This window comes from Dioscorea cayenensis, chromosome 12, assembly GCF_009730915.1.
Source record: "Dioscorea cayenensis subsp. rotundata cultivar TDr96_F1 chromosome 12, TDr96_F1_v2_PseudoChromosome.rev07_lg8_w22 25.fasta, whole genome shotgun sequence".
Lineage (NCBI taxonomy): Eukaryota > Viridiplantae > Streptophyta > Magnoliopsida > Dioscoreales > Dioscoreaceae > Dioscorea > Dioscorea cayenensis.
In genome coordinates this window covers 3,473,962-3,496,182 of record NC_052482.1, presented here as the reverse complement: position 1 = coordinate 3,496,182, position 22,221 = coordinate 3,473,962, and the positions used below count along the sequence as shown (strand labels likewise).

At 29.0% G+C, this 22,221-nt stretch overlaps 2 protein-coding genes across 7 annotated transcripts; one reads left to right on the top strand and one right to left on the bottom strand.

Moving 5' to 3' along the window:
* The first annotated feature begins 11,220 nt into the window (after window positions 1–11,220).
* LOC120274075 (glutaredoxin-C1-like) lies at window positions 11,221–11,688 on the top strand. Its single transcript, XM_039280825.1, has one exon. The coding sequence runs from the start codon at window positions 11,280–11,282 to the stop codon at window positions 11,589–11,591; it is 312 nt and encodes a 103-aa protein (XP_039136759.1). The 5' UTR covers window positions 11,221–11,279; the 3' UTR covers window positions 11,592–11,688.
* Window positions 11,689–15,689: 4,001 nt separating this feature from the next.
* Window positions 15,690–19,848, bottom strand: LOC120274164 (lipase-like). Of its 6 annotated transcripts, none has more exons than XM_039280934.1 (11): window positions 19,486–19,848; window positions 18,562–18,635; window positions 18,264–18,346; window positions 17,962–18,027; window positions 17,818–17,865; window positions 17,653–17,720; window positions 16,958–17,030; window positions 16,716–16,877; window positions 16,381–16,575; window positions 16,173–16,261; window positions 15,690–16,080 (listed from the first exon to the last, which is right to left on the bottom strand). In XM_039280934.1, exons 2-11 carry the CDS (start codon window positions 18,617–18,619, stop codon window positions 15,867–15,869), a joined length of 1,056 nt encoding a protein of 351 aa, XP_039136868.1. In that variant the 5' UTR covers window positions 18,620–18,635; window positions 19,486–19,848; the 3' UTR covers window positions 15,690–15,866. The 6 variants fall into 6 exon arrangements, with proteins under 6 accessions (XP_039136868.1, XP_039136866.1, XP_039136864.1 ...); XM_039280932.1 differs by lacking the exon at window positions 18,562–18,635 and having other exon boundaries at window positions 19,486–19,555; window positions 19,644–19,848; XM_039280930.1 differs by lacking the exon at window positions 18,562–18,635 and having other exon boundaries at window positions 19,486–19,555; window positions 19,653–19,848.
* Between the last annotated feature and the right edge of the window lie 2,373 nt (window positions 19,849–22,221).

Here is a 22,221-nt window from a genome sequence, read left to right as displayed (position 1 = left end):
AAACTAAATTATGTTAAAAAATATTTATCATAACATAATGTTAAATAACGGTAAAAAATAAACATTATTATTTTAATTTCTCAATTATATATTTAATTATTTTTTATAGAAAATTAAATTTTGTATATAATAAGTTTTTTTTTCAATTTCCATCGTCTCATGTTCCCTTTTAATCAAATCTATGATTCTTGAAAATATTTAAATTGTAATCATATATATCATCTTTTAAAACATTATCAAAATATTCAATAATAAGCATTTAAAAAAATAAATTAATACTAAAAGTTTTTAATTTTTGTGATTTATTTGAAATTATCCTAAATAGTTTTTAAAATTTTAAAGTTTAGATTTGATTTAAAACAAATGAAAAACAACAATTGTGGTCACCATGATTTGAACTCAAGACTTAAACCATTAAAACCAATCATATACTATTCTAACCAATCTACCAATAAAATTTGTTTTGACAAAAATGCTATACTAAAATATAAAATCAATAAACAAGTCTTTTACTATTGTAATTTAGTCCCACATTGACTAATTTCAAACAAATTGCATAACAACTGCCTATAAAATCAGTCACATACCAACTTGTTTGTTATTATTTGTTTTGGATATTTTGTTTTATATTTAAAATTATATTAATAACTTTATAAATTTATAAATTTATTTAAAATATTAAAATTTTATAAAAAACCTGGCGGGCCGGCCTTTGAACTAGCGGGTTTTGGCCCGGCCCGCCGGTTTGGCACTGTACCCGGGCCGGGTCCGGGTCACCCTCCGGTGACGTGTGACCCGACGGGTTGGCCGGGTTGGCACTGTTGGCCGAGCCGGTTACGGGTCGGCCAAAGACCGATCCGGACCCGCCGGTTGGGCCCTGTTAACCGGCCCGTGCCCATGTCTAATCATAAAGATTATAAAATATTAGGTTTTAGTTATTGGGCTGTTTTTTTCCAAATGCTCCTATTTTTATACCAATTATATATAAATAATTGTATAAAAGTCTTCAAGGATTGAAATTTTATATACAGAAATTGTATAAAATAATGAAAAATAGAAATCAATGCTCTCTTGCTTGTAGGATTCTAAATAATTAAAAATTATGTAAAACAATGAAAATATGTTTAAGTTTGCTGTATAAGCCCTAATATTTATGAACAATTATAGGAGATACATAAAAAAAAACCCCAAATAAATTATTTTTTTTAAAAAAAAAAAATATTATCCACAATATTTATCTTGAAATTATATTGAAATTTTTACTTTATAAGATTTGCGTAGAATTAAACTTTGCAATTTTTCCTATGAGATGGTGAAAGATTGAAAAAGAAAAAAAAATGGAAAAAACAAAAAACAAAAAAATAAAGTGTTTGCAAGTGCAAGGTGTATATTGTTTAGTTATATCAAAATAATTTTAATTTTATTCTTAAAAGACACAAACAGGTATTCTATTAATTTGTTAAAATGGGATTTTATTGTATTTTATTTTATTTTTTTCAAGAACTATATGAAGTATATTTTTTTAGTGGTACACAAAAAATTAATCCTTTTGTTAGTTGTACACACTATGAAAACCTTAATGAAAATAAAAACCAAGAGACTCATATTAGGGGCGGAGTTAGGGGTCCATGGCCCCCTGGTTTTTGTTTTTGTTTTTGTTTTTAAATAATATATATATATATATATATATATAAATTAATGCATATAATATAAAAAATAATATATATTTTTTTAAATATTTGTGAAATTTTATTGTTTTGCATTTTAATATTTTACAAATTGATTTATATAGTTTTTTATTTTGTATTTTGGCAAAAGTCTATTGTTTGATGAGGTTTTTACAGATTAGTATATATAGTCTAAAATATTATAGTTTTAGACAAACATATTTATAAAATTTTATTATTTAGTTTTTTGATATTTAATAAATTGGTTATATAGTAATACTTTTTTTTTTTGTAAAATTTATTGTGCGATAACTTGATTTTCAAAAAATTAGTATATATATGTTGTTTAAAAAAGTATAGTTTCAAGAAAATATTTATAAAAATATATTCTTTTCTTCATTAACTTTTTACTTATCCTCGAAAAAAATTTATCTTCATTTGAAAAAAATTTTTTTAGCCCCCTAAAAAAATTACTCCTTTGGAAAATTTTTTTGGCACCCCCTAAAAAAAATTCCTGGCTCCGCTCCTGACTCATATCCTTATCAATATTTGCATGCATATGTAAGAAAATAATTTTTATAAAAAAATGCAATTTAATAATTTTTAGGAGTACATATCCAAAAGTGTTAGCTGATCAAGCTATTTAGGAATAATTCAAGCTATTCATATATTCCTGTTTTTCAAATTTAGTTTGAGCTTGGTTTTTGAGTTCAAAATTGATTTTGAACGAAGCTCGATTGGAATTAGTTCGATAACTTAAAATATATTAATATATGATTTTTTTTTTCAATTATAATATGTATTATTATATCATGCATTATTTATATTAAAAATATTATATGATTTGTATTATTTATCTATAAAAATAAAAACAAGCTACAAATAAAGTTCTAATTTTAGATTAAATCTATTAAAATCGGATCTTTTGAAGTTTTGAGAATAAATAATTACTTAATCAAGAAATCGGTGTTTATAACCATTCATATTTGTATAAATTTTTTAATCAAAAAAACATTATTTTTATAAAGATATATAGGTTAGATATTGCCATATATTGCCATAACAGGGAGATATACGAATAAATATAGTTGTTATAAGAACATATAAATGATTATGCTATGTAACTTTAATAAAAAAAAAAAAATTTATGCTATGTAACTCATCGACAAATTTTCTTTATTTTTTGTTAAAAGTTCACTGAACATATTTCTTATAAATGTGTAACTTCATGTTTCTGACAGATTGATTAATTATTGATATGTGGCATAAAACAGATTTTAGGTAATAAATTGATATATCTTGATCATAAGTTATTATGCAATATCCACTCACTTGTATTTCATTAACTTTTGATTCATAGTATTTGTATCATCATTCATCTTATGGTTAATAATTTATGATATTAATTACAACGTGGATGTAAATTATTAACTTTCATCCTTGCACTCATGACAGTGCAGTATATTTTGAAATACATTTTCCCAAAGTGCGAGAAATTTTGCTTTAATTTTCATATCATTAAAATTTTGATAGATTTCCTTAATATTTGAATAAAACCTTAATATTTTTTTTAAAGACAGGATCTCTTTTATGTGAGATCGTATATTACGGTATATAGTCTTTAGTAGCAAATAAATAAAACTTAAAAAATCATAAAATTATCAGTGCAGATAAATTTTCAACGTACCCAAAAATTCTTACGACTCCTAAAATATTTGAAAAGTTCCTAAAATACTTGAAATTTTGTTTTAAAAACATATTCCCCAACTCGAGTAGGCCCTCCTCAAAATTAAATGTAGTCTTGCTTTTGTGAGTCCTAGGGATCACGGCCCTCCTCCCCAGCCAGCTCTGGCAAGCAAGCAAGATGAGCCCATCTTTGAAGGCACCAACCTGCTTTAAGCTCTATTAGAGTTCCATCATCCAATTTCTGAATGATACTTATCTTTTTTCAGCTCTGACTCTTGTTTATTTCTGTCTTTTCCTTCATGTCTCTTGTGGTGTTTCACTTCTTGTGACCCGTTTTTTGTCTTTCAGTTTTGTTAGTTGCTATGTTGTTCATGTTTTCTTTTGAATGAATTAGTGGTTTATCCATTTTTTTCAAAAAAAAAAATATATATATTGCCAATTGTTAAGAATATATATGTTATAAATGTAAAGATAGTAATAAGAATAGAGAACCAGAGTATTTACCAAAACCCAAAAACCTTGAAGAATTAACTTCTTCTTCTTTCTTCTTTTATTTCTCTCTTTTCTTTCTCTTCTCTTTTCTTTATATCAAAGTATACAAAATGAGGGGGTATTTATAGGGTTACAAGAGTTGAATGAACGGCCAGGATCGATTCGATCCGACGGTCCAAAATACCCTGATTGGTGGAATAGTAACAGTACCGGCGGCCGCTACAGTACCATATGGGCGGCTACTACAGTGAAATTGCTACAGTAGGCATCCATTAAAATATTTGTTTATAACACCAATCTATATTTACACATGTAAAATCATTGGCTAGTGTGAGAATAATTTGCATTTCAAATAACTGATTATAGATAGACAACAACCGGAGAATTCATACTAATGATGTATTGATAACAATAATCATTAAATTGATCCTCTTCAACAACAAAAAAATAGAGCGGGAAAAAAAACAATCAAAAAGTAAAAATTATCATTAAACAAATCAATCCATAAGTCTTGTAGTGTTCATAATTTCAAAAATAATTATTGGTCATGACATATATGGCCATAATAGACAACTTGAGGCCTCCATTGACAATTTTGAGCAATAAGCTTAGCTATGTTAGGTTTGATGTCTTTGAACAAACACTAGCTAACTATTGTAAACAAGGTGAATCAATGAAAACCAAGGTTGTCAGACCCGGCCCGGACAATGACCCGGCTAAGCCCAGGGGTCAGGGGTCAATGGGTTCGACCGGGTCGAACCGGAGTTGAACCGGGGTCAATAATTAAATATAAAAAATATTATAATAATTAATAATAAGCAAATATAATATTAAACCCATAATTATATTATAAAAACCTACTCAAATTTGATATTTAAATTGATAAATTACCTTATATACAGTAGAGTTTTCTAATTATGTCATTTATTTTTATATTTTTAAATATTTACAAATTTAATATATTAATATATAATTATTGAACTTCTCTCGATGTTATTTATTTATTTATTTGTTTATTGGTTGATTTTGTTAAAATAAATAAGAAATTTAATTCACTAATTCTTATATCTCAATTGAGTTTTTATTTTGTTTTTAGATTTTCTTATATTTTTTTATTTAATTAGAATACTTTTAATTTTATATTTTTTTATAATAAAAATTACACTCATTTATTGTTTTATTTTTTTAATAAATTAAATTTTTAGAAAGTATTTACATAACACATTAATATATTTTATTTTTAAATGTTAATTTTTGTAATATATATATTGTAATTCTATTTATTGATTATAAATTATAAATTAATATTAATAAATATACACGATTTTGTGATTTTTAATGAGAAAATAATAATAAATTATTAAATAATGTAAAAAAAAATTAAACATTGTGACCCGATTGACCCGGCCGGGTCAACCGGTTCCCGGTTGAACCGCCCGGGTCACCGGGTTAACACCGGGTTTTTTAATACCCGGGTCAATGGGGTATACCCGGGCCGGCCACATGGCCGGTTCCCGGTTTTTCCGGTTGAACCGACCGGGCCGGTCCGGGTCTGACAACCTTGATGAAAACTAATCAAGTAAAACCTTGTAAGAAACATTGCAAAATCAATTAGAGCCCAAAAGGCTTAGTATACTAGTAATTGAAAACAACGGCTAGAGAGTGAAAAAAAATTATATATATAAACATGTGGAGAATGTTTTAAAAATAACATGAATACATGTTATTTTAAGATTTGGGTGAGAGATGGGGTTTTGGGAAATAAAACTTGGTTTTTTTTTCTTTTTAATTTTAATTGTCATAACCAATAAAAATTGATTTATTACATATTTGATATTTGCTATGAATTCTCCGTATACTAATTTGCTTCTCACAAAGCTAAAAGAAGAAAAAAAACACTCAAATGTGTTTTTTTTTTTGCCACCACTCTTATCAAAACCAAAGGCCCAAGAAATAATAGATAAATAAATAAATAAATAAAATAAAAAATAAAAACCCGGTCCAAACAAATAATATTGTAATTTTTGAATAAGTCTTTACATACTGCATTATATCCATGAAGCTTTACACAAGAAGTATTATGCACTCATATATATACATGGACGCAGCCCTGGGGAAGCCCCCATCGCCGGCGACTCCCCCTCCTCCCTTTTCATGCTCTCTCTCTTTATATATATCTTTATGTTTTTTTATTTTTTTGTTTTTTTCTCCTTTTTAATTTTTTTAAAAAAATACCTCTATCTTTTTTTAGGTTTTTTTATGTTTATTTACTACCAATTAGCTATCTCTCTCTTTGTATTTTTTTATCTTTTTCGGTTTTTGTTATTTTTTTATTTTTTTCTCCTTCTCTTTTTGGTTTTATTTTTAATTTTTAAAATATCTCTACCTCTTCTTAGGATTTTTTATTTTTATTTTAAAAAAAATTCAATTTTTTAACAAATTAATACCTATAGTTGAAAACATAATAATTTAAAAAAAAACATTTACAAAAAATATTATTTGATTTGTTGATAATTTATAAATACTTTCTATATAGTATATATATTTTTTAAAAATCTATGTTTTAGTTTTTATTTTTAGAAATTGGATTATATAACATATAAAATTATATTTTTAGTAGAGTTTTTGTAAAAATTTATTGTTTGATACATGATTTTTTATAAACTAAACTATAAATTAACATATGAACAAAATTAAAAAAAATTATTAGTTGATTTTTTTTCGGTTCGACCCCCTACCCTAAAATTTCTGGCTCCGCCACTGTATATATATATATATATATTTAAATTCCATAGTCAACTAACTACAATAACAACAATAGATAATACACTTTTACATAACACCCTCTCCATTACTAACTTAACAAGCAAACTGGTAATCTATCTAAAGCCATCATCATATTATGTCAAATCTCAATATTAAACTTCAACATACACATAATACCCATTCCATGCCACAACATAATTAAATAACTTTAATTCTTTCCTAGAACCTCTACAAGCATCACATTAGGTAACAACAATTATCCCTCCTATGTAAGAATCCTCAAATTTTACATTTCCTACAATTAACAATACATAGATCCATCTCCATCACTTCAATCTCTTCCTATATACATGCATCCCTCTCCCTCCCCAAGAATGCTCAAGGATTTTAAAATTCAACATCATCCAAGACTAAATCTTGTTGGCTAGCCGTTGCTCCGATGAACTTCAAACTCTAACGATCTCCAAACCCCTCTCTTTGGTGTTGTTTTGATTTCTTTCCCCTTTTTTTTCATCAAAACCTCAAGTTTCACCAAGTCAATGGTTTTCTCAATTACCATAATACTGGGTTGAGATAAATCTACAATACATGCAATAACATGAATACTAAAATTAAAACAAAATAATAAAAAAACTAGATATAACAATACCACTGTTTTAAGTTTGAACGCAATAATATTAAGCTACTGTAGGTGGCTTTTTCTAGAACAATGAAGCCGTTGCCTATTGGTATTGGGTTTTTTGCATACAAGCGGGGACTAGGAGTCGAATCCCTGTGTAAGGTGAGACACATGGCATACTTAGAAAACTTGTAAAGGCCATTAATACTTGGCTTGTCCATATTTATAACATATATATATATATATTAATAAAAGTTTGTGATAAGGTTTTGAATCTCCTTTTTATGGCTTAGTAGCAAATAAAACCTTATTCCATTGAAAAGGGGTCTACAAGATCAGCATGAGATGCCATCCATTTCATTTGCAAATAAAAACAAAATAAAAAGAAATAAAAAGAGAATGCCACTTGGCATAAAATAAGTGAACCCTCAAGTGGGCTCATATTTGGAACCAAGTTTGGAATCGAACTATTTTTGTCGGTGGTGTTGTTGTGTAACCCGTGCAGAAAAATTCCATAAATTATGAGATCATGCATGAATTAAGGTGGCAAGTTGCCAACATGATAACAATATCAAAGTAGATAATAGATATTAAAATTCGTATAATGATGATAGTTAACTTTATTTTTATTTCAAAATTCTATTTCATCATCGATTTTTCACTCTTTTAACTCTTCAATTCTTCGTCCTCTACACAGACTCCTACAAGTGATTTGTCTATATTTTATCAAAAAAAAAAAAAATCACATTAATTTATATTTTAATAATTAAATTATATATATTTTTTTAAAATTGCAATTTATTAGACGGATAGATTTCGAACATTTGGCAAGTGATTAAGGTTGACTTTTTTAATGAATAAAGTGATGAAAATGCACTTTAAGTATTTTTTTTTCTTTCATGCATTTATTCTCTTATGAATATTCTAAAATTATCTTCTCAAATGTAGAGGTATCTAATTCCTAGAGACCTACCAACTTTTTAAATTGCATGATATATCTAATTACTATCAAAGTTTGTATATTCTTGTTGATAATGTTGGAAAAGTAGTTTAAAAAAATATCAAGCATGCATGGAAGTGATGAGATCTAAGTGTCTTTACAAGTGTAAGCCAATTGAAAAATAGAACCAAATCTTGCATTAATATATATATTCCTTGAATACTTCATTAATAAATAATTAAGCATGCATGTGTTTTTATATTGAAAACCCATTGGTTAGGCAAACAAAATCTTTTGTTCCAAAGAAACCCATCTATTGACTACTAACATTCCATAGGCTAATAAACACATTGTTTATAAACATAACCAACTTGTCATCTCATGGCATTAGCTTAACTTTTCCATACAAACACAAATAAGATGCATATGTCTCATGTGATTTTTACTTTTAACAGTCATTTAATACTTGAAATTTAAAATACAACATCGCACAAGTTAAATTTTTTATTTACAAATAAATAGGAGTACAATAAGAAAAATAATTATGTGCAACATAAGACTTAGTAATACTAATTTTACAATTTTTTTACAAAAATTAATTACGTATTAAATATAAAATAATACAAGCACTTATGTTGTGATCCAATCACTGTAATGCTGGTGTTGCCCAAATTTTATGAGTAAAAAATAAAAACAAAAAAAGAATTAATAATTTGGTGAACCAGTAGTAATTAAATGAAATACTTTTTATTGAAAAAAAAGTTAATTAAAATTGATATTTATTGATTAGAAATTTATTATATATATATATATATATATATGACTAATGAGATTATTGGTCAAATAAGTTCATTAAATTATTTCTCAAACCAAATGATAAGATGCACTGATGCAGAATAACAGAACATATTAATATTATAATGAATTACATATCAAATTATCCAATTTTACAAGATGATCTGATCTGAAAAGTGGATAAAGATTTGAAAGTGATAAAAGTGATCATAAACACATTAGCATTGATTACAATCTAATCCGATCACTTAATCCAAACTAACCAATGAAAACACAGAAAAGAATTAAGACACAAGGAAAGATAAAAATAAAAATATTTTGATATTTCTCTCTAATGCAATCATTCATAAGGTTTCAATATTTAGAAAGATACATCCTTTCAAAATTTAATCAATCTCTTTATCTACAAATTTAAATGCCAAAATAATAATATAGGTTTTTATTTTATTTTATTTTTTCTTTGAGAAATTATATAAATGAACCACGGTTATTTACTCAAACCCTCCCATTTTTATTTTTTTATTTAAATTAACAGTCAAATGAAATTTAAAAAAAACATAATATTGGATAGAGACTGAATTTTCACAAATGATGAAGCGTTTACTCTAATTGGCTTACTCCTCCGATCCGATTGGTAGTAAGCCAATTGGTGGAGGACAATTGGGGACAACTAACAATAACTGTGGCTCTAAAAAAACTAAGTTTAGCTAAATATATTATTAAGTTTTAGCTTAAAATTAATTTATAAAAATTTTAAATAATATTTTCAGCTAAATAAAAACTTCTCAATGAGAAACTACTCTCGTCAACTTTTCTTATAAGAATTAGTTTTTCGGTTTTTTTTAAACTATATTTTCTTAAAAAACCTTAATTCAATAATTCCACATAATTAAAATTGACCCAGCAATCATGACTTAATTTCCAAATCTCTTCCACCAAATTAAAACTACTACTACTACTGTTGTTGTTGTTGCTGCTAATAATAATAATAATAATAATAATAATCAAGGATCTATTCTTATAAATTACAAGATCTTATCAAGTACTATATGATTTATATCAACTTATTCTGATTTGGTTCAGGAATGTCATGTAACACATTATCATCAAAAATCTAAATTTAGATAAAATCAAATCCAAGCACACTTTAACCAAAGTGATTGCTCACAAAAACCATATAAAAAAAAGAAATATTCCCTTACAATCAACTCCATAATCTTATTCTTTTGATATTTCATATAATAAGAAAATTCAATATATATATATATATATACATAATTCCCCTCTATATAATATTTAGAATCCGAGGATGCTCAAATTGACCTAGTATTCCCAAAAACTCAATTACACACTTATCCACGTACAGAATGTACCCTTCCAGAAGTATAAAGTGTGGACCAAACCCTAATTTAAAAGTATATATATACATACAAATTGATAGATAGATATATGCTAGAGTTAGCGCATGCATGAGCATCATTGCATGGGAGGTTCTTGGCATCACACGTACGTGGCATATTCATCCATGCATGCATGAAAAAGTATTCACTTGGCCTTTTATGATCACTAATTTCCATTTAACTTTCTAGGATTCCCCAAGAAACTTAGATTTTAAGCAATGGCCATTCGTGGCTATAAGAAGTCCCTTTTTTTTTTAATCATAGTTTTCTTTATTTATATATATATGTATATATATGTGTTAATATTAATAAAAATACACCGAAAGGGGTACATGTGATTCCCTTGAGCCGTACACACCACTTTCACTTTGAAAAGTGTTACATGTGTTTGTTTATTTAAGTTTACAAGTGTTAATACAAGACTCAATTAAAAATTTTGTTAAGATGACATGACTTCACCCATAAGGTTAATGTAAAGTTTAAGGTATATATTAGTATAAATACATACAAGTATTGACTTAATAAAATATGCCATGTCACTATCCAAGTACCACAAACACAAATAGTCAACTATGAGAGAGTACAAATTAATGAAAATAATATTAGAGCATTAATCATGAACATTATCCAAAGACTCCATGCATGTCTCAATCCAAGTTGAATAGTACTTGCTAGAAAATAGCAATGGTGTCACTATCAAAACATGATCTACCTAGAGAACATTCTCTTTCCATTTGCCATCCATTTTTTTTAAACACTATAAATAAATAAATAAAAAGTTCAACTCACTACCCTCACAACCCTATATAAACAACTCAACTCACATCAAACTCTTCACAAAAAGAACAAGTTCATTATTACACTAACCCTAACCCACATTTTTTGAGCTAGCTCCATTAACATTCTCACTTAGAATGGATAGAGTGATGAGGTTGGCATCACAAAGAGCAGTAGTGATCTTTAGTGTGAGCACTTGTTGCATGTGTCACACCATGAAGAGGTTCTTTTGTGAGCTTGGAGTAAACCCTTACATCTATGAGCTTGATGAAGACCCTAAGGGCAAAGAGATTGAGAGGGCTCTATCCAAGCTCTTAGGTCGATCTCCTCCGGTCCCTGTGGTGTTCATCGGCGGTGATCTTATTGGTCCTACTGATAAAGTTATGACTCTTCATCTTACCGGCGGTCTTATTCCATTACTTCATGATGTAGGTGCACTCTGGCTCTGATATCATATTACATAAAATTTTAAATTAAAAAAAAATTACATGTAGAGGTCAAAGTTTTTGATGTCTCAATGTAATCTTAATTTGTGTTACTCTCTTTTCTTGGTATTATGTACATTGTCATATTTCAAATAAATGTAATAAATATTACGGAGTTATTATATATATATATAATTGAGTGCTATTCTTCTTTGTTTTTTTTTTTCTCTGCTTTTTTATGATTCCTGGTGATATATAGGAATCAAAAGACAAGGCTAAAGCTAAAAAGCAAATTCTTCATTTAGCATCCTGATATTTAAAAAGATGTATGTTAATATCATAAGCATGATTTTAACAATAATATCTATATATACATGCATTACATGCATGCAGACACATATAGTATATATATATATATATATTTGTGTGAGATAATATGTTGTATTTGAATTTATTGTTTATAATATTGATTATATATTTTTTTTCTCAATAATTATCGTAGAACATGTTGGTATGAGCGTTTACATAAAGAGCATCTGACACTTGAATTTAAAATAAAAACATATAAATTGTAATCAATAATCTCTGGACTCCATGGAATAAAGTAAACATAAAAATTGGAACAAAATTATTTCTTATCCAAAACAAAGGAAATAAAAACGAATTCACTTTGGTGAAATAAACATAACCCTGCCAGCTAAGGTGGTAAGGCACCATGCAATGCATAGTGTCACGCTCGGCGCGACATGGTAGATGTACGACGCGCCGAGAAATCCCGTCAAGACTGAGAAGAAGGGAGATTCCCTTTCATACTTAGAAAATATTCTAAGTGTTATTATATAACCTTGTATGAAGAAATATGTAGAAGTGTGTGGGTCTTTCTAGACTTCTCTCTATGATCCTAGAAGAATGGAAGGAAGTTTTTAGAAAAGGGGAAAGGCTAGATATTTTGATAGAGGTGTATATATATAGAGTTATAGAATACTCTAAAGGGTTAATTATAGCTATCGGATCGGATCGATCCCCACTGTCCTTTGAGGAGATGGAGTGCTATAAGTACTCTTAAAGGGCTAGCTTTATTTTATGTTTGGATTGAGGGCCGGTGACGAAAAATAAAGTAAAGCGAGGGTTTTGGATTGTCAGAGTGAACCCTTCTCTCGTTTGGATAAATATTTTTAATTTCATGAAGAGAAAGGAATGTTTAATTTTGACCCTCCAAAACCCTCTGGGGAGGGAGAACCTCCTAAAAATTTAAAATTGTTTTAAAAAAACCTTGATACCCTTATTTTTTTAATTAATTTACATAACCCCATTTCATAAGTTTCTTCATTCACGTTTTTCAATCTAATTTTATTTTAATCAAATATTCATATGACACCGATCCGTTGATTCTTGTTTCATGTATTTCTTTTTTGTTTGTTTATTTGTTTATGTTGTGTTTTTTATTTGTCAATTCATCTTTGTGAGAATTTGTTTCTAAGGTAGTCAAACCCGGACCGGCCTTGCCGGTTCGATCCGAAAAACCGTGAACCGGCCATGAGGCCGGTTCGGTCATGCTCCTTGACTCGGACTACTAATAACCCGGCTAAGGACCAGATGACCCGGATATGAAGCTGGGGACAAAGAGAAAATACGGTGGAGAATCGCTCGGCGGAGGAGGATTAAAGGGAGAAAGAGCAGGTCAAGAGAGAGGCAGCCGGTGGAACCGTGGAAGAAGATGAAAGCAAAAGAGAGGAAGAAGACCAAGGAGAGAGAGTTAGGGATGTAAGTGGGGCGGGGCGGGGAATGGGATCCCCGTCCCCATCCCCGCTTCCCACGTGGCGGGGATTCCCCGCCTCCAAATTCCCCGCGGGAGGAAATTATCCCCACTCATTCCCCCGCGGGGATCCCCACGGGGTCGGGGAATCCCTGCCCCCGGCCAATTTTTTTATTACATAAAATTCTAATAATGTTATATATCAAAAATATATATATTAAAGTAGAAAACCTATTTGACACTTGTTAATTTCTCATAGAAATTTTACCAATATTATTTTAATAATATTAAAATATTTATAACATAACACTAAATTATATTATTTTATCTCATAATATATAATAAAATTAATTTTATAAAAATATTATATTTTTGAAGTTGATGAATAGCTTATTTTATTTAATTTTAATTTTACCTTAATTTCTATAGAAAATAAAAAAAATTATTAAATTTTTAAAAAAATTTCATATATATATATATATATATATATTCGTACATCACACAAAAGTAATACTAGTATTACTTAAAGTCTAAAAGTCTAAAACATTATTAATAAATACTAGAAATATATTTTTTTGAAACCCACATATTTGGTCCTTATAATCTTATATTCATATTGGATTATTTTAAAAAAATAAATAGTTATTTTCTATATATATATATATATATATATATTATTATTATTAAAAATCGGGGAATCCCCGCGGGGATCCCATGGGGAGCATGGAGGGGAATGCCTTCCCGCCCCGCCTCGCTCCCGAGGCGGGAGTGATTTTCCCCGTTCCCCGCCCCGAGGGGGTTATTTCGGGAAATCCCCGCTCCGCCGAGGCGGGTCCCCACGGGAAACGGGGATTCCCCGCCTCATTTACATCCCTAAGGAGAGAGAGGGGAAAGTCTCAGGACTCACAGATCTGTGAGTCCCGAGACCTTTATGAGTTTTTTATTTTTTATTTTTTTATATTTTATATTTAAAAAAAATATAAAATTAAAATTTTAAATATTAAATTTAATTAATTTTGGGTTTTAAATATTAAAGATAGAGATTATATTATATTTTTATAAAGATTTATTGTTATAATATATTTTTAAATGTTTTATTAGTGACCCTGTTCAACCCCGGTTTGAGGTTGGACCCATTGATCCCTGACCCCTTAGGTTGGCCGGGTCAATGCCCGGGCCGGGTCTGACAACCTTATTTGTTTCAATAGAATTCTTTGCTATCCAAATTTTATATTAAGTACAAAAAAAATTTTAAAAAAAAATTAGTGAGAAAAAAACTAATAATTATCTAACTCAACATTATATGCTATGAATTGAAATATTAAAATAGGTTTACTAACAATATGATAAAGTGATCTTATGATGATCCAACATAGCTGTGGAAGGAATTGGTCTTTAAATAATGTATGATATACTTCTAAAGGAAAAATAAATGATAGTAATTGAGAGAAAACAAAATTAAAATATAAAAATCAAAATCAAAATAATAATGTTAATTATAATAATTTAATATTTATTAAAAAATCTGCTTAAAATGTAAATTTATTTGAGATGTTTATACTGCATGTGTTTAGATAGAAATAAGTAATTTTTTATTTAATAATACGGGTATAATTGATAAATCACATTATTATATGTCATTTTCTTTCTTTTCTCTTCCTTAACCAAACAAGGTTTATCAAAAAACCATCATTTCCTTTCCCTCCATAAAATTTGTCTATCCAAACAAAGTTTGAACCATTCCTTTCCTTTACTTTTCCTCCCCTTCCCTTCCTTTACTTTCCCTTCTACTTTTGAATCCAAACATTATGTTAGGGATCAACCAAGCATCCAAGAAGTGTTGTAAGCATTGGAGTTTTTAAGAAGAATACGAAGTTTTTCCCAAGCTCTCAATTCTCTTGGCAAGATCTCTTTCTAGCCTTAGCCAATTCAAGTTTTCTTTGGCTCTTTGGTAGGAAATCCAAGACAAAAGAAGGTGTAAGGCTGAACTTGATCAAGAGGAGTGATCAAGTGCCAGCACGCGACGTTGGTTAAAGGTATAGCTATGCTCATTAGATCTTGATATGAATCCTCCCATGATATGAATCTTTTATGAGAGAAATTGTGTTTTTCACCTTTCCAAAATCACTGATATCAATTTAAGCATACGTGACACATCCTAACTCACATCATATAATAAATCTCTAGAGGATCGTTAAACCACTATAGCTAATGTATCTCTATACCTATATGTCCCTTTGATGGCGCTTATCACTTTTTGTCCCCCAAAAAACGATGACAAGACACTGTCCCTTTGATGGCGCTTATCGCTTTTGTCCAAAAACACAGCAACGACGACAACAAGACCCTGCCAAACAAGTGATTCATTGAATTACACTGCGCCAATTTACTTGCACCTTGAGATAAATGAATGTTGAAAGATTGCAAGATGGTTTTACTTCTAAATAAGCATTTTCACTCTGCTAAGAAAACATTCATTTTTAAAAGGTGTGAGTTCTTATACACATCTTGACTTTCCTGTACAATTATAATCGAAATGTATGTCAGCGAGAGTTGATTCCACCGTCGTCTTGCACTCTTTTCTTCAGAATTTGATCAAAAATTGGTATCCGGGACAAAATAATGTTTCCTGCAGGATCAGTCTGGTACTCGTCCATGGTTTTACTCATTATGATCTTACATGAACCCCAAGTATCGGCTTTTAGCATGATTCCATAATATGTGAGATGATCTGACACGCTATTCCCAGAAACAGACCTTTCAAACGAATAACCGATTTTGTAAATTAACAATTAGCTTTGACTCCATCGATCAAAAGAACGAAAGTAGAAAGATGATGTTATATGTACCTGCTGCAGGTTGGGTCTTCACCGGAATCATCACAAATCTTCTCAATAGTGTAGATTTGTCTTCCAAAGCCAATATTATTTAGCCATACCTGACAATTGCACACAAATTAATATAGAAACAACAAAATAAAAAGACAATTTGTAACTTTAAGACCAAACATTCCACATAATCAAATCATATATAGATATTTTATAAGATTTAGATTACCTCTCTTGCAAAGTGATGATACGTCTTTGAAGGGAAATAATAGTAATATGGTGGTAAATGGGGCACGATATCATGCCCATTGGTCACCCGGATTGCATGTGGTACATGTTTGTTGAAGTATGAAGAAAAAATTGCATTCCCGATACGTGGTTGTCCAAATGTTATCAGTTGAACATTGTGAATTCCATGATTTAGCTATCACAGAAGTATAAAATTTTCACTACCAACACCCCAACTATCATAAAATACTCAAAAGTCGAATACAGAATAGCTCACGCAAAATAAAAAAGATGGCGAAAAGTAAATTAACTTTTGTAAAAGAAGCAGAGGTTTACAGTGAGATCAAGTGCGCAAAAGGAAGCCATGGCACCTCCCATTGAGTGCCCAGTAACCATGACTTGGATGTCTCCAAATACATCTCTAGTTCTCTGAACCGCATTCAGAATCCCAGGACCAAGACTAGTGTTATGGTAAGCAGAATAGAAGCCATGGTGCACCTTGCAAATGAAAGGAGGCCGTCAAGATGATCAAAATTTCATTTTTATTCTGTTAAATATACACGAGTAATGATAACTACCATCGCATCAGGCATTTGGGGATAGTTCAGATCAAGCTGTTTCCAGAATAGGTCTTCAATCCAATTCTGTACACTGCACATACACAACCAATTGGTTTAACAGTATGGAGTCAGGAGAAACTGATAACATGAAAGCAGAATGCATTTGGTGTCAAAACATTCTTAGCTATCTAACAATTCTGAAAAAATAATGGCAAAGTACTAGTTGCCCAAAGGTAAACCACGATAACAACTATGAAACGATCATGATCATTGAAGTCTAAAATAAGATGGAGACAATGAAAGCATAAATCCCAACTGTGTAAGGAATTAAAAAAGTTAGATGTTTAATAGATTTATGTCCTAAAGACTTTTTTTTTTTTTTACTTAATTTGAAAAAGTTCAAAAATCAAAGATGGAGCTGGTCAGAACCAAAATGGGAGTAGAGACTATGACTAAACATGTGTTTTAGAGACATGTCCTCTCAATTTGTAAACAAAGAGGCAACATGTAAGCTTCCTTAATAGCAATTTAAATAACTACTTTTGAACAATTCCTTCAGATTACCAAGTATTTATGGATAATAGAAATAAGAAATTGAGTTCTGTCCAGGTATTGAAGACAAGGAATACAGAATTCTAAAAATCAAACCAACAAAATCAGGGCAACTGGCTAGTGATAAACTAAAAACTTTTAAGCAAGTGTTTCATGCTTACCTGTTTCCTTGAGTGCCTCTGAAGGAAATGACAATGGCATTAAGATCATGAGCGACACCAACAAAAGCCTGTAACAAATAATATATGTGAAGATCAGCAACTGCTGCAACTCAAAGAGATTTTAACAAAGCGGAATACATTAATTATATCACAACAAGGAAGTACCTGCAAGCAGTTCTGAACATCAACAATCAGCTCTACCATTTCAAACCCCTGTGCCAAAACAAATGGAACTGACCCATTTTAGCAGACATTATGTATAAAATTATATGAGAAATGGAAAAAAAAATTAAAATTTTTCTTAGATACCTTGGTCATGTCATTGCACCTTGAACAAGTCCATGTAAATAGTTCAGTTAGGTCAGCAACATACACCTGCAAAGTGCATTTGAGTGTGCAGGTTAGAAGCATTTAAAAAAAATTAAAGACACTTAATATTTATGAAGCAAAATGCAAAAGTTAAACACAAAAAATATTGCCCAAAAAATGTAAACCAATTTATGGCAACACTAATCAACTAAGCAGAAGAAAATGCTGATATAAATGCGCTAATTGCATTCAAACTTATGCTGATAAAAAATTTAATAAAAAAATAGTGTGTTTGAACTTACAGCAGAAGCATACTCCACAAGTATCTGTGCAAGAGTATGATTGTAAGTATGATTGTGATCTTCTTGCATATTATTCTTAAGCTCTGTAACAATGAAGAAAAATGGTTGAATAAGGATGTCCATAAAATTCTTTAAAACCAAATTTTATTTGTAATTAGATTACAGCGTTTGTTATCAACATGAATGACACATCTGAGAAGATCGAAAAAATTTTAGCAGTTTCATACCACACAAAGATGCAAATCAATTGTTGAAAATATGATCAAGGTACACCAAAAGAGTAATGCATTACACATACTTGTTGAAGCAGGCATCAAGGTATCGATTTTTTTAATATTATTATTATGTTCAAGCATCACTGCATTCTCCTACCTGCAGTAGGCAGGAAGGGTTGGAATTTTGATGGTGAAAATAATATAATTTAACTACTCAAATTTCAAAGTAAAAAAAAAGCCAAAAAGCATCAAGAAATTAATTAAGAACTAAGTGAGCTTTCCTTTTAATGACAGCACAAGTAGCTATATAGCAATTCCATCATAATTTCTACAAACATGGATTCAAGTTTTCTTTCTTCTTTTAAGCATAATATTCCTCCACAAATTTGTGTAAGATTTAAACATAGAATAACAACTAGCATTCTTATAAATTGTCATTCAAAAGGGAAAAAAATCATAATTCCACCTCTTTTCTTCAATAAACCATTTTCTCTTCCCCAAGAGATATGGTACTATGCATGCTATCTTCCTCCCTTCAAAGATTAAAAGTTGCATATTTAGTTCAGTTAATAAAAAACTTGCAATAACAAGTTTATTATCATTTAACAATTTTCATGACTTGTAGATCATCTAATATCATTCTTGAACCATTTTACTTCAAACATGTGCAATTCTCCACAAAGCAAACACCTTTGCAATAATGAAGTTTACAATGTTCAATATTTTCAACAAAAATAGCATAGTTAAGAACAACATATTTCATCTCTCCCCACTGTGCATCCAGTATACCTCACACTCCAAAATCCCTAAATTCAACATCATCGAATGTCATTCTTCCCTCAATTCAATGCAAATATGTGTACAATTATCCACAAAGCTAACACCATTGTCTACAACAGAGTTGAGAAAATAGGAATTCTTAAATTAAAATAACATAGCAAAGAACAAAGCATGGATTGAAAAATCAAAGAAATATTTAGAAAAACTCAAAAAGGGGGCAACTTTACCTCTGCTTTCAGAAACCACAAACAAGAACATCAAACCCATCACCATGAACCATATCCTCCTCTCCATTATCTGCAAAACAAAACCACATAATCACACACTAATTAAACCCTAATCACATCAAAATCAGACGAAATCAAAGCTTTTCCCAATCGAATTCCCTTCATACAAATCCAAAATCGTATCTTTCGTTCAGGAATCGTCTACCAACCAAGCCAATTGCGCCGAGGAATCAAGAAAACCTCAAAAAAGCATCGAAATTATTGAAATTTTTCAGAAAGAGAACACTGAAAGCTCATGACCGAAAGAGATTCCATCACAAGATGAAGGATTGGGATAAAAACAAAACTATTCCATGTTTTTCCCAAGCGCACTCCAACTTAAATTATTTATTTTTTAAAAAAGAAAAATTAATTTACATATACCCCCATATCAAATCTAAATATTTCACATTCATCCATGTGAATTTCTATCATATTTTTTCAAAAGATTTGCAATATATATATATATATATATGTATTTATATATACAAAAAATTTGCAATATTTTTTTTTTAAAATCATATGAAATAATATCTGCCTTTTAATTATACCATGCGCCCTCAGCCTGTGATAGAAAGAGTTAAACTCATGACCTCACTTATGTACAGTGATTAAGTGTGATAAAACAAAAGATCATTCACTGAAATAATATTTATTTTAAGATAAATTATATATATATATATATAACCGTCTCACCTTAATAAAAAAGTTAATTGTTAATTTATTTTCATGAAATAAAATTATTTTTGAAGTTTTTAATTCAAAATGACATTTGAAATATCTTGACCCGAGATTGAAAGATGATGTTTTAATAAATTAAAAATATATAAAAAAAAGGAAAATTAAAGTATAACTATACTAATAAATAATTTATCTTTAGTAAAATATATTATATGTATCATAGTCATGCTAAAAGTCAATATTTTCTGCTATGCTCCTCAGGGTTAGTAAATTTACTTTTCCTCAAAATAGACATTGGAATTATACTAAGATATTAAAACTTTTAAAAAGATATATATTAAATTATGAGATTTTCTAATAGGGGCATATGTTCAAAAAAAAACATATTGATTGTTTTATTAAATACAATTCCTTTAATAAATGAGAAACAAGAGTTGCGTAACTTGTTTATTAAACCAATAATGTGACACAACCATGTTTAACATACCATAGCAATCATTTAGATATCTTATGCTATATTTTGTATACAGTGGATGGAAACTTGCATATATATATATATATATATATGATAACCACTGACCAATTTAGAGGATTGTCACTTGGGCAGTGGATGAACAGGCGCAAAGTTGAAACCTAACATTATGTACAATATGAATAGTATTCATCAATTGTTCCCGAACCTGTATTATTTACAGTACTGTTTTTAATGTGTCCTTTGTGATCTCCTATGAAGGAATTATATCTCTCCTTCAAAATTGCATGACAGGGAGATTTATTAGTTAGGTATAAATCTTGCAAAATTTTTTTTGGATGTAACGTACACTTTATATTTTCATTATGATCATACATAGTTCTTTTCCATTCACCTTCTAATCCTTTTTTCTTTTAATTTTTTATGGAGTTCTATCTTTTAAATATTTTAATAGAACATCCAAAGTACTCTTGGCATAGGCTGCAAGAAGAACTAATTTATGAGAAATTTTGTAATTTTAAATTAATTTAAATTAAAAAAAATAAAAGTTTTGAAAATCAGGACTCAGGAATGTTTTACAAATTTGATAAATTTGAAGGGGTTATTTTTTGGAGAAATTGAGTGATTTAGTAATATATATATATATATATAATACTCTTTCCCCATATCTCTCAATATATATGTTCAACTGAATTAAAACATTTCACACATTTTCTCTTATTATTATGTTATATTTTGGCAGCAAGCTTAGCATTGCCTCACTGTCATGAAAATTAAAATCAAGGGTTAAGTGAGATATTCCAAAAAGAAGGGCTAGCTAAGTGGGTTAATTCAATTTATTCTGAAGGTTGGCTGAGTAAAAATTATTATGAAATTAACTGAGGCTTAACTATCTTTTAATTCATGAATTATTGGTCATTGATAATAAGCATTTAAACTCAAATATATATGGTCATTGTAGATATATATCTCCTGGGTGGATAATTATTATCCAAATATTGATAAACGTAATTATAAGTACATCTATCTTTAATAAACAAATGCTGCCTATAGAAGTTAATTAGTGAAGGAGAAGTAAAATAATGATAAACAATCAAAATCTTCAACATTGAAATTGAGAGTTTTAACTAAAACTTTCGAAATATAATTTTAAATTTAAATTTTTATGTGATCCTAGAATCATTTAACTAAACACAAACACAAAAAGAATATATAAAATCACAATAAGTTTTGACATTTATAAATTAAGGGATAACTTTATTGATGAATGGAATAAAGATATATATATATATATATATATATATAAGAACATATAATTTATTTAATTAGAATATATGATAATATCATAAAAAAGAAAAAGTTCTTTATTAGGAAATTTATTCAAATATATATAAAATTTTTAATTAGTAGTTAATCATCCATGCATGTATAGATGGAAAATATTTAATAGAAGTCAATATAATTTTGACATCTCATTAAACAATGAAATAAAACTAATGCATTCTAAACTTAGGACTCGAATCCAACTATATAAGTTAAACATC